At 41.2% G+C, this 17,956-nt stretch overlaps 1 protein-coding gene across 1 annotated transcript in view; it reads left to right on the plus strand.

The window, feature by feature from the left end:
- MYO18B (myosin XVIIIB) overlaps window positions 1-17,956 on the plus strand; it is a 305,294-nt gene that overhangs the window by 237,418 nt on the left and 49,920 nt on the right. Inside the window, exon 39 of the mRNA XM_031948810.1 lies at window positions 13,523-13,650. Coding sequence (XP_031804670.1) covers window positions 13,523-13,650 — 128 coding nt within the window. The remainder of the gene's footprint in view (window positions 1-13,522; window positions 13,651-17,956) is intronic.

The following is a 17,956-nucleotide window of genomic DNA, read 5'->3' on the forward strand; positions in this document are numbered from 1 at the left end:
TGAAACTCTGTTTCCCAGGCTGTGGCAGGTGCAAAAATAAGACTTAAATTGGATTTTGATTAGAGCAGAGAATGTCAGAGCTGGGAGGAACACACTGCCAATGCTAATTCATTCTTTGTATTGGCCCTCTCTAAAACCTAAAGCACAGAACTGGACTGTGCCTTAGAATGGAGAATATCAGAGCTGGATGTGATCTTAGAACAGATAATAGCAATAGCTAACATTTATATGGCACAGACTATGTGCCAGGAACTGTGCTAAGCAGTTTACGATGATTATTTTATTTGATCCTCACAATAACCCTAGGAGATATGGTTATTATAATGATGTCTATTATTATTTTCATTTTACAGACAAGGAAACTGAGGCAGAGTTTGAGTCTTGCCAAGGTCACATAAGGGTTTGAGGCAGGGTTTGAACTCAGGGCTTCCTGATTCCAGGCCTCATGTTCTATCCATTGTACCACCTAGCTATCTCCAGAAGGTCAGGCCTTGGAAACATCTTAGATTATTGAACATTGAATGTTGAGATCTGTATGTATTTTGGGGGGGATATCTTAGAACATGGAACGTCAAGGGTGACTCTAAATTTCAAAGAGAAAGCTTGCTACATAAAGACCAAATGCAGGAACCAATTGAGATCGATTGATTGTAAGCTCCTCAAGTAGCAAGGCTGTTTCATCCTTTTTCTTATGATCCCAATGCTATTACAATGCTGGGCACACAGTAGGTCCCTAACAAATGGGTTAGGATTGATTAGCTTGGGAGATGGAATAACGAGTGCTAGATCTAGAATGTTTTAGACCATTTGGTCTAAATTTGGACCATCTAGGCTCACCTTATCCTGTTGAAGATGGGCAAAAAGAGTCCCAGGAGAGGAAAAATTATAGCCTAAGGTCACCCTATGAATAATGACTGGTAGCAGGATCCAAACCAAGGCCTCTTGAATTTCTTGTCCAGGGGACTTTTCCACCATACTATACTATTTGCAGAATTGTTGATTTGAATAAACAGAAGTCAGAAAGGGCTATTTTCCAAGTTGGGGTGGGATTCTGATTGCACAAATCCAGAGGCAAGGGAGTGTGGGAGAACGGTTTATGTCCTGGGTTGCCTGGAATATAGAATATGTGAAAGGGATTATACTTCTAATGATATAATTGATAATTAATTAAATGTATCATTAGTTATATTCAGCTTCAATTACAAGGACTAATTAATCCAACTCTGTTAGCATTGATGTGGTCGGGATAGCAATTCTTAGTTCGGAAGGAACGTGATAAATTCATTATGGCCGTTCTCTTTGGCAGAAAATAGATTTATTTAGGGGAAGAGGTCATAGACTATATGAAGGGATATAATAGACACCAGCAATGGTAAATATGAAATATAGTTGGGAAAGTATATAGTTAGCAAGAAAAAAAGACAAGTTCCCCGGGAGGGCTCAATTAACCAGGAATTAACCATGAGTGGAGAAAGCCATTGCCTGGCAGGTTAGACCGACCAGTTAGCTAAAATAAGGAGAATGACACCATTACAGGGAAGGTTCTATGAGGGAGAGAAAGAAAGTACCTCATAATGGGCTTAGTCCTGAAAAAAACTTAGCAAAGAGCTTCATCATAACCAGATCTTTTACAGGGGAAATAGAGTCTTGGGGATTTCTCAGGATGACCAGATAAGTAAAGGTGGGAACTCAGAGGGAGGGGTCAGGAGCTAGATGGAGTGTATCTGACTGGGCAGTTTTCAGATCTGTCTAAAGATATGTTAATCAATATCTCAAAAGGTTGTTTGAAGATGCCCCGAGTTTGGGGGATGGATAGTGAGGGTAGATAAAGAGTTCCTTCTTGGATATCAGAATTATGATGATGAACTTTCTTTTAGCTCTCATGACGACTCTAGTAGGTGAGTATTATAATAAAATGGAGAAAATAATAGCATTTACTTCTCTAAGTTGCCGTGAAGATCAAATGAGATGATCTCTATAAGCACTCTGCAAATTTTAAAGTGCTCTAGAAGTGCTATTATTACAGCATCATTATTCTATCTATTTGAACATGAGACAACTGAGGCTAAGAAAGACTATGTGACTTGATCAGAGTAACCCAACTAATAAATATCCGAGGCCATATTTGAATCCAGCTTTTCCTGACTCTCTGCATTCCAATTTCTCCATTTCCCCATGGTGCCTCTCAACTTGAGAGCCTTATGCTAATTTATGGAAATCATGCCTTTCAAGTTATTTTCCCCTTAATTAGGTTGGTTCATGATGTTCCAGATTGCTAAATGGAAAAGGGGAAGGGTCTAGTTTAACAGGAAATAGAAAGCAGCTTGCCCATTGCCAATGTTAATAATGAAATTCACCACCGTGTATATTATTGTATGGCAATTATTCCAGGTGTTTAACATTCATATTTACAAATTTATCAGACCACTTTATTCTATCAGTGAAGGAAGGGAGCCAGGAATTTTGAAAGCCATTGGATAGTTGAAAGAGCACTGGATTTCAGATTGGAAGAGCTAGGTCCAAATCTTTTTTCTGTTATTCATAATGAATGTCAGCTTAAGAAAGGCATTTCCTCCAAATGGACTTCAGTTTCTTAATCTGTAAACTGAAGATGTTGGGCTAAGTAATCTCCAAGATCCTTTCTGGCTTTAAATCCTATGAACTTGTGCTACTTGGAAATGTTGTCTACTTCTTCCCACAAGAGTCTATTAAAGAATATCACTTAGGAGGCAGCCACATTCAGCGGAAAGAACTCTGGAGTCAGATTTTGTTGCTGTGTAATCACTTTCAGTCATGCCCATCTCTCAGTAGCCCCTTTTGGGATTTTCTTGGCAGAGATACCAGAGTGATTTGCGATTTCCTTCTCCAGCTCGTTTGACAGATAAGGAAACTGAGGCCAACAAAGTGAAGTGACTTATTTAGGACCACACTGTTATTAAATGTATGGTCAAATTTGCTTGCTGATTCCAGGCCTGGTGCTCTATCTTTGCCATCTAGCTGCCCCTCGATAGAAATCCTTAGTTCAAATCCTATTTCAATTTTCCCCCCTTTATTACTTTGGATAACTTAATTACCTTCCAAGAGCCAAATGTAAAACGAAGAAGTTGAACGAGATGGTCTTTGGGGTCTCTTTTGTGGAACTGCTGGCCACTCTCCCTGGTGCTGAAGCTTCTTTGGGTCTGCTCCCTTTCCTTATCAGCATGCTGAGGGCACTCGTTTGTGTTTAGTGTATGTTGATTCTATTTTGCTTAATGGCTTACATCTGTAATCAGCTGTTTTCATCTGTTTGTTGAGTGGAAGTTTTGAAGGAGTCTGTTTGGTTGATTGGCTGCTGATTACTTACTCTTTTTTGCTCAGGATTCTTCCAATGAGTTCCATCTCTCCCTTCGTAAGAGCTCTTATGGTACTAGGAAGTGGATATGATGGGGACCAAGATGCTAGAAGATTATGGAACGCTTTTAAAATTGGAGATTATATAAAAGCTATAAAAATAAGCTTTTGCTCCCATCCAGCACAAGTCCTGGATGGAATTATAGTCTGTTTGGTTGATTGGCTGCTGATTACTTACTCTTTTTTGCTCAGGATTCTTCCAGTGAGTTCCATCTCTCCCTATGTAAGAGCTCTTATGGTACTAGGAAGTGGATATGATGGGGACCAAGATGCTAGAAGATTATGGAATGCTTTTAAAATTGGAGATTATATAAAAGCTATAAAAATAAGCTTTTGCTCCCATCCAGCACAAGTCCTGGATGGAATTATGATAACTGTGATATCTATCTTATCTGTCTTTCTTTTTGGCCAGTAGCCATGTGGCCAGGAATGAGCCCCAAAGATCTTGAATTCTACCCCTCAACTTAAGGTTCAAGGTCACTCATGCAGGATAAGTCTTGATTCCTTCCTTCCTATCAAAACATAATCACATCAACATCCATTGTCTTGTAGCATAAGTCAATCCAATTCAGTTAAAAAAACCATTTATTAAGCACTTACTATGTGTCACGTACCGTGCTATGGCTCCCATTATGTCTTCAAACTCCAAATACTTCAGTGGATCTATTGTTTCACCATTATGGGTATTCCATTCAGGATGCATATTGCAAGATTTCCTGTGCCTTTCCATCTTGTGTAATTCTGAACCTGCTCCTATTCTCCCATGGGTTTACCATAGGGGATCACAACTTTGAATATCAATGGACCAGATGATCACTCTACAATTTATTCCTTTTTCTCACTATTTGATAAGTACATCTTCCCTGTTCTTGGTTTTTGGACAATGTTTTTAATAGATGATAATGGTCTAATATGTTTCCATTTCTCAGGCTATTTGCATTTTAGCAAATGTCTTAAAGCACAGAATGTTGAACTAAGATTTTATTTTTTCTGATTTCTTTTAATCAATTACCAAGTATTTATTAATTGCACACTATGACCCACTAGGGACCAAAAGATACAAATGAAACAGTACATTCCTATATGAAATACATACAAAATAAAATCAACTGATCCCAGGAGCCATGAGCTCCCTGTGCCTTGATGGCAGTCACTGTCATTGTTGTGAGCTCCCTTTTCTTCAGGGCAATTCCATTCGTTTCTTCCCAAATTATTTAATGGCTTTTTAGTTTTTCCAAATACATTCAAAGATATTTTTCAACATTCATCTTTGCAAAACCTTGTGTTCCAAATTTTTTCTTCCTCTCTCCTCCCCTAAACCTCTCTCTTGTGCAATTCCTCTAAACATTCCTATATTCATCATGCCGAGCAAGAAAAATCAGATCAAAAGGGAAAAATGAGAAAGAAAAAAAGCAAACAAATAAAAAGTTGAAAATAATATGTTTTGATCCATATCCAGTCTCCATCATTCTCTCTCTTGATGTGGATGGCTCTCTCCATCACAAGTCTTTTGGAATTATCATGAATAATCTTCTTGGTGAAAAGAGCCAAGTCCATCACTGTTGATCATCACATAATCTTCTTATTGCTGTGTACAACGTTTATTAGTTCCGCTCACTTCACTGAACATCAGTTCATGTAAGTCCCTCCAGACTCCCAAAATCAGTCTGCTCATCATTTCTTACAGAGCAATAATATTTCATGACATTCATATTCCAGAACTTATTAAGCCGTCCCCCAGCTGATGGGCAGCCACTCGATTTCCAGTTTTTTTTGCCACTACAAAAAGGCTGCTACAAACATTTTTGCGCATCTGAGTCCTTTCCCCCTTTTAATCTTTATTTAAGATGAAAAAATGTAAAGCAGGAATACCAACCAAGGAGTTATTGCAATGGTTCAGATGTAGGGTGATGAGCACTTGTCCTAGAAGGGCATCTGGGGGAGTGAGAAGAAGGGGAAATATGTAAGAGATGGCATGAAAGTAGAAATGACAAGATTTGGCAACAAATTGGATATGGGATTGGGAAGGGGAAGGGGAGACATAGTGAGAGATCAAAAGTTTGTGAGCCTAGAGGACTGTGGGTATGTGGATATGGTTTGTCTTCCATGCTAATAAGGAAATTTAAAAGGGGGAGAGTTTTAAGGCAAAGATAATGAGGTCTCAATTGAACATACTGAGTTTGAGATGCCCATGGGATTTCCTATTTGAGATGTCCAAAAGACAGTTGGTATTGTAAGACTGAAGCTCAGGCAAGAGATCAGGATTGAGTATACATACCTATATACATTATATGCATATGTCTATATATATATATTATGTGCATTTGTATAGCTCATCTGTACAGAAATGATCATTGAACTCATGGGAATTGAAATCACTAAGTAAGAGAGAATCTAGAAAGAGGAAAAAGGGTCTAGGACAGAGCTTTGGGGATTCCTCATATCTGAGCACCATCTGGATGATGATCCAGCAAAAAGAGACTGAATAGGAATGGTCAGATGTGTAGGAAGAGAATCAAAAGAGAAAAATGTTATGAAAACTCAGAGAGGAGAGAGTATTAAGGAGAAGAATTTGATTGACAATGTCAGAGACTTGGAGTAGTCAAGAAAGATTAGGATTGAAAAAAGACTATTCAATTTGACATTGAGATCATTGGTAAATTTGGAGGAAGCATTTTTGATTGAATGATGAGGTTGGAGATTGGGAGAAACTGAAGATTTGAGAGTGAGAATGATAGCTGGGTAGTCTACTGGAGAAGACATAGTACAATGGGATCAAAGCATCCTATAGAGGTTTCCTTGTCATGAAGAACAGCATCTTCATGAAAGATTGGAATAAAGGAGAAGATAATGGAGTAAGGTATCTGAGAGATGTAAGAAGAGAGGGGAAAAACAAAGGGAGCCCTAGTCCCATATTCTTATTCTCTTGGAGCATAGGTAAAGGTGATTATACTCCCTGATAATGGAGGAAAGCAAAGACCTAGTTAAATGAAATCCATGGATAATTCAAACACTTTCCTTAGCCAATTCCATATTCTTTACTTGAATTGTTACCAAGGAGGCAACTTCCTGGGTTAGGTTTGAGAAGTTGGTCAGATTTCCTGCCTCTTCCCTTGCTTACCATCATGAGACGTTCTAGGTGGCCAGCCATAGAAAAGAACCTTCACTCTGACTTTAAAGATGGAAACCATTCCATGAGAAAACAGAAAGCCATAATATACCAGTGGGAAGAAATAGAGTGGTCTCCTGAGTGGGTTAGCCATTGGTTCTAAAGACTCACCTAAAAGGTAAGACACCTAGCTACTAGACCTGACAGACTCAGTTTTCCTTCTCTGTAAAATGAGGATTATTGTGAGAATCAAATGGGATAATATTTTCAAAGAACTTTGCAAATTGTAAAGTATGGTACAAATTCTAGCTGTTATTAATTGTTATTATGTTGTATGTCTATACATATGCCTATAAAGTTATCAAAATGTTATTATATTGTATGTATATGTGTTTGTATTTATGCATATGAAGTATATACAAAATAAGCATAATTTGAGGGGAGGGTACTAGCAACAAGATAAGGAAAAGAGAGACCTTGAACAGAAGATATTACTTAAAGCTGTACTTTGAAGGAAGCTATGAGTTGAAGGTGACAATAGAATATTTAGCAAATATGGAGGAGGTTAGTACAAAAGCATGGAGTGGGAAATGGAATCAAGTCTGAGAAATAGCAAGAAGGCCAAATAGCAAAATAGCAAAAAGGTGTAGGAAAGGGGATAATACGTAATATGATGGAAAGGTAGATTAGAAGCAGATTGTTAATATAAACCAGAAGTACCCAATATCCTAGCACATTTTGTGGTTAACATTGATGCCCAGAGGTAACAGTGGGCCCACATCTCTGACCTTTCAGCTAAAGCTGATTGGGACCAAATATTGGCTGGTCAGTAATCACCCAGCTATGTTATGTTCTATGGATCCAAAGAAGAAGAAAGATCCAAAGACTTTTTTGACCTTTCCTTGTGTTTCCCTCATCCCAAGCTTCCCCAAGCAATGCCAGCTTCAAATCAATCTTCCTAAGTAACTGAAAAAATTCCAAAGGGCAGGCAGCAGTAGAAATGATGAAAGAAAGGATCTTAGATGAGTCACCAAGAGATCTTGGAGTTGAAGGACATGAGTTCAAATCTAAGCTCTGATGCTTACTGCTTTGTGTGACTATGGGCAAGCCTCTTAAAAAAACTTCCTAGTCTTTAGTTGTATGATGTATAAAATGAAGGACTTTCTTTAAGAGGCCTCTAAGGTTCCTTCTAGATTTAAATTGATGATCCCATTATCCCATGATCCTTTGTCACTAGATAACCGGGTCAACTAGGTGGTGCGGTGGATAGATTGTTGGGCCTGAAGTCATAAAGAACATTTTCTTGAATTCAAATGTGGTCTCAGATACTTCCTAACTGTATGACCCTAGGCAGGTCATTTAACCCTCTTGACCTCAGTTTCTTATCTGTAAAATGAGCTAGAGAAAGAAATGGCAAACCAGTCCAATGTCTCTGCCAAGAAAACCCCAAAGGGGTCATAAAGAGTCAGATACAACTGAAAACATCTCAGAAACAAGAAGATAATGGAAAGAGGACTACTACTTGAAGGACTGTCCCCACTATGGGTTTACCTAGCTAGCTGTTATCCAGGTAGAAGACATAGTAATAGATGGGCTATGACTGTCTTTTTTTATTTTGAGATTTCTTCACTCAGCCTGCAGCCTTCCTTCATGGAGTTTCTCTCCACTGTGAATAACTGAGTCAGAGTTTTTGGAACATCTCATTGTTGAAATTTCAGAAGGAGAGGGTCTTTTGGTTCAAGAGTGGGTTATTCTTGGCCAAGGGTTCTAACGGTTACCTGGTGAGGCTCCCCCGGCCCTCAGGATTCCAAGCAGTCTGACGCCGAGTTTATGCTCCTTTGCATGTTTTTATGAACTTCACCATTACTCCCTAGGGCCAGCTTGCCCTGTGATTCTGTAGCTTTCATTATGGGCTCTGACAGCCAGGCTGGCTCCTATGTGAAGGCCTGTCGCTGCCTGAGCTGCAAATCATCTCTCACCTTGTCACCGCCGAGATGGGAATTTTACAGCTGGCAACTTCAATCAGCTGAAATTTGCAGAAGGCCTGCTCACCTCTCCCCTCCCGCCAGGCTTGGCTTAGCTTGGCCTTTGTGGTGGCTCAGATGCTCACTGCTACCATTTCCCCCCTTCTATCTGTCTATCTCTTTCTCTGTCTGTCTCTGTCTCTGTCTATCTGTCTCTGTCTCTCTGTGTCTCTTTCTGTTTCTTTCTCTTTCTCTCTCTCTCTCTCTCTCTCTCTCTCTCTCTCCCCCCGCCCCTTCTTTGTCTTCCTCTCCTTGTTTCTCAGCTCTGAGGTACTAGAAGAAGAAAATCAAATTAAGTCTGGGAAGGTGGAATGCTGGGAGAGAGCCAAGGCTTCTGGTCACCTATGAAAAGACTGACAGTTCTTAAGGCAACCAGTGTGACTGATGGATTAGCCTCAGCCACTTACCTGCTTCCCACTGGATAAAGAAGAGTCAGCCACAAATGGAGACCTTCCCCCCCTTTTATCTCTGGCCTCCTTGTCAGATACCTCAGTTCTTTCTTCTTAGTCTCCATCTTTTGCTAAGGTATCCCACTTCTAGCCACCTCTCTTTTTTTTCTCAACAGTGTTTTCTTTTTCCAAGTACATGTGAAGATGGTTTTCAACATTCATTTAAAATCTTGTGTTCCATTTTTTTCCTTCCTTCCTTCCCCTTTCTTCCTTCCCCAAAACAACAAGCGATCCAATATAGGTTAAACACGTACAGTTCTTCTAAACATATTTCCATATTTGTCATGTTGTGAAAGAAAAATCAGACCAAAAGGGAAAAAGTCATGAAAAGAAAAAGCAAACAAGCAAGCAAAGAAAAAGATGAAAATAGGAAATTGTTGACGGCACAGTAGATAGAGAAAAAGATGAAAATATCATGCTTTGATCCACATTTAGGCTTCATAGTTCCCTCTCTGGATGAGGATGGTGTTTCCTCTCCCAAATCTATTGGACTTGTCTTGGATCACTGTATTTTTGAGAAGAGCTAAGACGATCGTGGTTGGTCATCACAAAATTTTGCTGTTACTATGTACAATGTTATTCCTCGAATTGTCCACACATATGTTTTGAAAAATAAAAAAAGCTTTAATAAAAATGGTAAAAAAAAAGACAAAAACAAAAACAAAAACAAAAACAACACTTTCTAGAAACTTAGAATTTTAGAGCCAGGTAAATCCTCGGGAATCATTGTTTAAAAGTTTAATTTTACAAGAGAAGAAACTGAAGGCAAAAGAAATGAAATGACATTATCAAAGGAATTCCCCTGGAATTGGAATCCAGGTCTCATGAATTTCACTGGGTCTGTGAGGCCATATATAGTAACCTTCCAGCTAATACCAGTGGCTTGTTATTGTGACTGTCCATTCTTTGTTCTCAAAGAAAATCAATGACATCGGGAGGTCGATGTTTTGGCGTGAAGATGAATTGGATTTAAATAAGGCAGGGCTGTGCAGAGCCTTCAGTCTCACTGTCTCCTCCAGAGTCATCAGAGTCAAGTGGCAGGATATAGGGTAAGACAATTGGCAATGAGTCTCACTAATGAGTAGAAATTATGAGAAAGCCTGGATTTTAGCTCAATATAAAGAATAGGAGCTGTTCAACAATGGACTTGGCTGCCCTATGGGATAGTGAGCTCTCTGTCACTGCAGGTGTCCAAGCAGAGGGTAGATTATCACTTCCTAATGGTGCCCATGAGAGGGTTTTTTCATTGAGTAGGAGACTGGACTAAGTACCACCTCATATCCCTTCCAAATCTTAATTCTCTATGACTTTGGGACGATACCAATTCTCAATGATCTAAATGTGGTTTACCCACACAAATCTGAAATCCTAGACTGGTTTCCTCCTGCTCCTGTCCATCCAGAGGTGCTTTTCCTTAGCATTAGATGGGCGATGTAACAGTAAAGCATACTTATTTATTATATATTATATTATATATATTATTTATTCTATATTAGCCAGCATCAGACATTTAGGAAAGCAAATAGTGCCCCACATACTGAAAAAGAAAGAAAAGAAACTTATTGCATTCTAAAGCAATTTGAGGGAATCATCCCCTCTGTGCAATTGTTCATCCTAGGCCTTAAGACAATTTCTATTTGTGCAAATGACTGAGAATTAAATACGTGAATATTCCTTTACCTTATTTGTTGGAAGACAAAGCTTCCGATGGTCATTACATACTGTATAGGGATGTGATTCTTCGGTCACAGACCAAAGCCCTTCAACAGAGCAATCCTTTGTCTACTACACAATAATTGTCAGTTGACGTCACAATTTTTGCCTGTGGCTCTTCCCTTAGATTTGTATAGTTAGTCAATCCTGAAACCCTTTCCTGGAATAATAGAACAGCAAATTTCAGGGCTAGAAAGGAACGTTTAACATAGAACAGATAATACCAGACTTGGAAGGGAACCTAGAATAAATAACGGAAGGGAACTTAGAACACAGATAATTGAATACAGACTGTTTAGGCTGCAATGAACCATAGCATTGGACAGAATACTCAAGAAATCAATAACAATCTAGGAGAGAGAAGTTTTCAGTCACAAAGAGGCAGATTTAAAGCTTGATGTAGAGAGAAATCCCCCCCAAAAGAGCTATCCTAAAGTGTAATACCAAATGGGAGGTAGGGTTTCCCTTCCCCAGTGGGTTTCAGTTAGAGATAGGATGAACACTCACTGGGTCCATGCTATTGAAGAGATTTTTATTTAGGATGGTGTTGACCTGGATGGTTGGTCTCTGAAATCCCTTCCAGTGGAGAGATCCTGAGATCCGGGGATGCTACAACCAAGCAATGTTTCTTAAGCTTCAGCTTTCTGCTGCTTCCTCTTCTTGCTAACTACAGCAGGGAATTGGCTAGTGAAGATACTGCAGTCACCAGAAAATCCTCTCCTTGAATATGGTTCCTTCTGCAGCCTGAGGCTCCAAGCTGTCTGAGCCAATAGCTCTGCTGCAGTTGAAAGCTCTGACTCCAAAGGCAGGCAGGCTGATTTGAGAGATACTCCAGACCTTGGTGTGGAGTGGAATTGGGATGAGGATTTTGTTTGTCATTCTGCTGTTTCTGAATGAGTAAATTAAGTTCATGCGTTTGGATTTCCCTCTATGAAAGAATCTGGGTGTTGGAAAGGATGTTCCAAGTGGTAGGATCCCAGATCTAGAGGAAAGGGCCTCAGAGGACATCTAGACCAATCCCCTCATTTGATAGATGAAGAAACTGAAACCCAGGGAAATTAAATGACAGTTACAAGAGATTTTTCCTCAGGACTCTTGACTCCAGAGACCACTTGCTCTTTCCTCATTACTATGCTGCTTTCCTGGGGCATTTGTCTAATCTATAACCTCAATGAGAATCTTCTCTACAAGTTTCCCAACAAAAGGTCATCCCTTCTCTGCTTGAAAGCCTCCCATTAGAGGGAAGCCTCCACACTGCCCCAGGGCATGGCAGCTTTCATCAATGTTGATTCAACAGTCATATATTAAGCACTTAGTATGTTCTGGATACTGGGGAGAGACAAAGATAAAAGAATGATGCTCCCTGCTTTCTATGTTTCTAAGTTGTAAAGTTGCTTTCAAGATAGAGAAAAGTGTGGTCAATCCCACCAGAGAGGTGCATCCTGAAGGGGGTTCCTAGGAAGGAGTGGCCCCAAGCAACCTTTACAGAAAGGGAGAAGTCATCCTTTTCTCAAATCCACATGCTTGGGGAGTCTTCTTTGGGGATGTCCATAGAATGCTCCCCAGTTCTAGTCTTTATGGCCCTTATATAGTCCAGAACTTCAAGAATTCTGGTATGCTTTCTTATGGTTCTAAAATCTCCCTCATATGTACAAAATACTTATGACAGTACTTAAGTTTCTCAGACTTAAGTTAAAGAAACAATTTCTTGGTAATTTGATAATTTTATGAATAATTCCAATATCTTGAAAAAAGGATGGTCATTTGGCCATCTCTTTCTTGGACCAAAGACCATCATGGCTGCGGTTTCATGGTTTATATGTCCATTAAGAATGGGAGTTTCCAAGGAGTGACAATCAACTCTAATTGGTTAACAATTGATGAGAGAATGAATATAACAATGAGGGGCTGAACTTATTCAAATGAGCTTTGATTATGTCACTTTTAAATCACCCCTAACCTTAGATAATCAATTCTTTGAATATTCCCTCCACCAAACCTGAGTAGAGCACAATGCCTTCCCCACTTGGGTGGAGTGTGAATAAAGATTCTCAAGAAAACTAGTCCAATCTAATTATCAGTAATGTCCTTCAAGATATTGAACTTTTGCAATCAGGACTGCAGGAAACTCTGAATCTTCCCAAATGATTATTTATTAATAATTATTTCTCCCAGCAGCACTTGTAGCAAAGAACTGAAAACAAGTAGGTTCAAGTCCTGCTTCAGACATTGACTTTGGCAAGTCATGTGACCTCTCTCTCTGCCTCAGTTTCCCCATATATTAAATGAAGAGTCTAAGGATTCTTCCATTCTAAATCCATAATCCAATGAGTTGGAAAATGGCTAAAAACATTATGTCACCTGGATGCAACGGACCATTACTATGCCATAAAAAATGATGACTGTGACTGATTCTGGGAAGCATGGGAAAAAATGATTAATTGGTTCAGAGTGAAGCAAGCAGAATTAGGAAAACAATATACACAATGGCTATGAAAATATCAATGGAGAGCACAGAATTAACCCCAAAAGTTATAACAATGCTCTGTAATTATAGTTGACCAAGCTCGGTCCCAGAATAAGTTGGGAAGGAGGGAATTCTCTTCCTTTATTGCAGATTTATTCAGGTGTGGAATGCTGGGTAGAATACCAGTCTTGGTTGATATTTCAGTTACTTTGATGATTTTTTTCTCTTTCCTTTTTATTTATTAGAAGAGATGGCTCTCCAGGAGGGCAAAAAGGGAAGGACCTTTTGGGAATTAAAGGTCCTGTAAACACAAAAGGTAGAAAAAAAAAATTGAAGCAGATTGCTAACTAGTGGCATCTCTGTCTTCCAGGAGAAGCGCGTGGAGGAGCTGCTGGCCATAAGGCTGACATTACAGGCTGACCTTGAGATATCCATCCGGCGAATTGCCGATCTGCAGGCTGCCCTGGAAGAAGTGGACTCCTGCCCTAGTGATGACAGGTAACCGATGGGCTTCCTTTCCAGAATGTCAATAGATCCCATTTGTCTCTGGGAAGCCTTTGAAGTGCCAGCGAGGCAATGATTCTTATTCACATTGTCTTGAAACTTCGGTAGTAATCTGCTCACGTGGCCAATCTCTTTGGCTTCTGTGCATTTCTTGGTTCATAGAGCTGGGAACTGGTGAGATCTTAAGGTATTGTCTCATCCAGAGTCCAACATGATCATGGCTACCGGCCTGAGAGGCTGGGCAGTGGTGGGCCTGGACTAGAATTCCTCAAAAAAGATCTATTGTTCAGGTGCTAATTATGTGTAAAATAACACACCACGTCCCCTAGGACAAGCTACTTTTCACCATCATGGGCACCTGGTTTTCCATTTGACCACGTAGATTTCCGACTTTGATCTGGTTCCCAACCTTGGATCTTTAGCAAACATTTGCTTCTGGATATTGGGCCTTTCAGGGATGGACGTCCCAATGGAGTATAGTAGAACAGGGTCCTATCCCGGACTTAAATCTTGCCTCTTGAGATTTACAATTTGTGCATATATCCTGTAAATAAAAGGCTATTAAATTAAAAAAAAAAAAGAGATTTACAATTTGTGAGACCTCAGACAAGTCAAAGCTTCCATGGATTCCCCCCCCCCCCGTTTTGTGTGAAATTAAGAGAGTCATATTAAAGTGGTCTCTGGGGTCCATTTCAGCTTTTGGTCTCGAAATCTTGATCCTTTTACCTTTTCATGTCCCAGCCTTTTATTTACTTCTTGCCCTTAGCTCTTTGCTCCGCTAATCCATCTCTGGCTGTGTCTGATGAGAATCAATTGGTCATTGATCACACCTAGCTCGGGCCAGATGCATTTATAGCTCACAAGTGGGACTTGACTCACGTGTATGAGCAGATTTGAGCAATTCTATCATTATTCCTGGGGAAGTATTTCAAGGCTCAATTTGCTAATGATAGGCCATGAGCATCAAGGGATGTACACATAGTAGGTGCTTAATAAACGTGAATTGAAAAGAACCATCATCTTAATACAAAATCCATTTGACTCCATGAGGACAAGCAGTATTACAGGCAGCCAGAAAGAGGGAACACGTTGGTATAGTTCTGCGGTCAACTGAGCTTGTTTTCCTGGATCAATTTTCCAAGTCTGAGGCCTGATTCCTACCATACTTCTTCCAAAGTATATAACTGATGGAGCAGCTAGGGGATAGTCATGGAGCAGAGAATGGCACTGTTTGTGGGGTGAGGCTTAGAAAAGAATATTAGGGATGGGAGAGGCCTTGGAACAGGGAATGTCAGGGCTGGGAGGGGCCTTAGAACAGGGGATGTCAGGGCTGGGAGGGACCTGAAAATCATAGAAGCAAAAAATATCAGAGCCAGCAAGGATCTTAGAACATAGAGTCCAGGATACTGGCTTTAATGTGGACCTTATAAAATATGCTAGAAAATGAAGGGGGAGAAGGCTAAGGACCAGATAATCCCCCTCTTTTATTTTACATTTGAGGAAGATGAGACCCATTGAGGAGTCTTGACTTGCCCAAATGTCTGCAAACTCTTCAGAGCCCTTTGCCCTAATGCATCTGACACAGCTCTTGACCTTGCCTTGAGATTTCCCATGAGACCAAAGATAAACGAGGGCTGTTTTGTAGTCAATAAACCAGAGGCTTTATCTTGTTATTTACTGGCCATGTGCTTTTGGACACAGCACTTTACCTCTGAGCCTCAGTTTCCTTCTCAGAAAAATAAAAAGGTTGGCCCCCCACCAATGGTCCTATGCATCTATGGAGGCAGATGTGTATCTTCCCATCGGGAAGGAGCTTTCTGGACACCTCCACGGGGGCAGAGAGTTATCCCTACAGGGGGCTGGGCCTGGCTCGGATCTTGGGCCTCCTGTTTTCCTTCCTGGCTCAGCAAGTTCCTACTGTTTCCTTTAATTGCCTCATCTTCAGCTTCCTGCCTGAGCCCCAAATCAGCATTCTGGCGCCAACATGAACTTACAAGGAGGGTCTTTGGGAGAATCGGTCAGATTATGAAAAGTCACATTTTCCCGTGTTGGGAATTAAGCTCAAAGGCAGCGGGCTTTTCTTTGACTCCGTCTCAGCTACGTGCTCAGAAAGCCAGACCAGTCGCAGCCTCAGAGTCAGAGTTTCCATGTCCCAAGTCCTGGGCTTTATAGTATAACGAGAAGTGGCGCAATGATACAGGTAGAGCGCTGGCTCGGGGGCCAAGAAGGCCTGGTTCCATTCTTGTTTTTGAAACAATGCAGCCCATGAGTTCAAACCCACATCTGAGGGCTGGGTGACTTTATACCATGAGCTCTCTGTGCTCAGTGTTCAGTATAACCTATTCCTACCTCCGTTGAGATCATTTTTGCAAAATGAAAGGTCTATGGAGATACCAGCTCTTGTCACTGTGAGCCTTCACTGATCAGCAAATAAGCATTTATCAAGCACCTACTTTGTGCAGGGGATGGGGTGAGTTTGTTAGTTAGGGCCCAAAAGGCCCAAACAGTTCCTGTTCTTGAGCAGCTCACAGTCTGTGGGGCAGACGATGAGAAAATGGCTAAGTACAGAGTGGAGGGAGGGGAAAGGCACGAGCCAGAAGCTGGAGAGGGAGGATGTGGCAGGAAAGGCTTTGGGCCAAAAGGGAGGGGAGCTAAGCCTGAAGGGAGCCAGAGAAGTCAGGAGGAGCGGAGGGCATTTATCTGAGACATGGAGAAAGCCAGGGGTGGGGGGGAAGCGGCGAGAAGGAGAGAATTCTGGGAGGGGGCACAGCCAATGAATATAACCAGAAATAGAGTCTTGTTGGAGAAACAACCTCTGAATCATTAGATTGAAGAGTAGGTAGGTAGAATAAGGTGGGAGAAGACAGGAACATAGGAAGAGGTGAGCTGATGAACGGCGTCACAAGGGGAGAGGGGAGGAAGATACAAAGATAAATCAGCTCTCAGAGGGGCCACACAGGGTGAATCAGCCTGGAATTCTAGCTTCATGAGTTCAAATCTGGCCTCCAACACTTGCTATCTGTGTGACCCTTGGCAAGTCAATTTACCATGTTTGTCTCAGTTTCCTCATCTGCAAAATGAGCTGGAGAAATGGCCCGGCCTTTCTAGTGTCTTTGCCAAGAAATCCCTAAATGTTCAGCTCGCCACAAAGAGTAGGACATGACTACAATGAGCTTTCAAAGAACTTATAGAATGATACAGTGGTAAGACCATTACTCTGCAGCCAAAGACCCAGGTTCAAATTGTCCCTCTGAAGCTCACTACCTCTGTGACCTTGCACAACTTACTGGGCCTCAGTTTCCCCTTCTGTTAAATAAAGGACTGGAACTAGATTGCTTCAAGTTCCAGATCTCGGGGAGAATTCTGGGAAGATGGCAGAATAGGTTGGTAAATATCAAGCTCTCCTGACTCCCCCCAAAACAGAGCAACTTTGCACCTCAGGGCAAACATAGACTAGTGAAAAATCAAGACTTGGGGCAGAACTGAGGTCTTCCTGATACAACCCAAATCCATTTGAAGAAAGATCCCTGGCTGGCTGGAGTGTAAAGCCCTCTGGGTTAGCTCCATAGTGGGGACCACTCCAGCTAGCCAGGTGTGGCAGGAGCCTCAGCGGGACCCACAGAGACTTTTAACCCTTGGAATGAGTCTGGGAAGATTGAGGGAACTTTAGCTGATTAGGAATTCCAGGCCCAGCTGTGCTGCTGAGACATGGCTCTGGGTGAGAAGGAACAGCACCCAGTGAGTGCAGAAGCAGCAGGGAAGGAACGCTGCAGGCACTGGCAGAAGGATGGAGCCCTTGGGTGGGGTTCCTGGTCAGGGGGGGAGCTGAAAGGAAGTTTGAGGCACCATCCTCCACCCCATAATTAGAGGTGCTTACTCTAATGCATCTTATTTTAAAAAAATGAACCAGAAAAGAAGAAAGAACCCCACCATTGAAACATATTATGGGAACAGGGAAGACCAGCGTTCTCCCCTAGAGAATAAAGTGAAACAGCTCCTTGCCCAGCTCTGACATTCCATGTTTGAGGGCTGTTCTTTGATTCTGTTTACTTGCTGCTCTTTTGGGGTAGGTCCAGTGATAATTGATATTCAAAAAATCCCTTCCTTAAACATCCTAGGGGGATATAGAATGAGAACTAGAAGGCATCTCATATAGTGTCTACTTCTAGATAAGGAAAATGAGGTCCCAAGAGGGGAAGTAAGTGAGCTAGAGTCCCCCAGCCCATAAGCAGAACTGCTATTTGTTCCCTATTTTTTGCCTGTCCCTGCAGTACCCCCTGTTGTTTCCCCTCTGGATCCT

This window comes from Sarcophilus harrisii, chromosome 1 (assembly GCF_902635505.1).
Source record: "Sarcophilus harrisii chromosome 1, mSarHar1.11, whole genome shotgun sequence".
Taxonomy (NCBI): domain Eukaryota; kingdom Metazoa; phylum Chordata; class Mammalia; order Dasyuromorphia; family Dasyuridae; genus Sarcophilus; species Sarcophilus harrisii.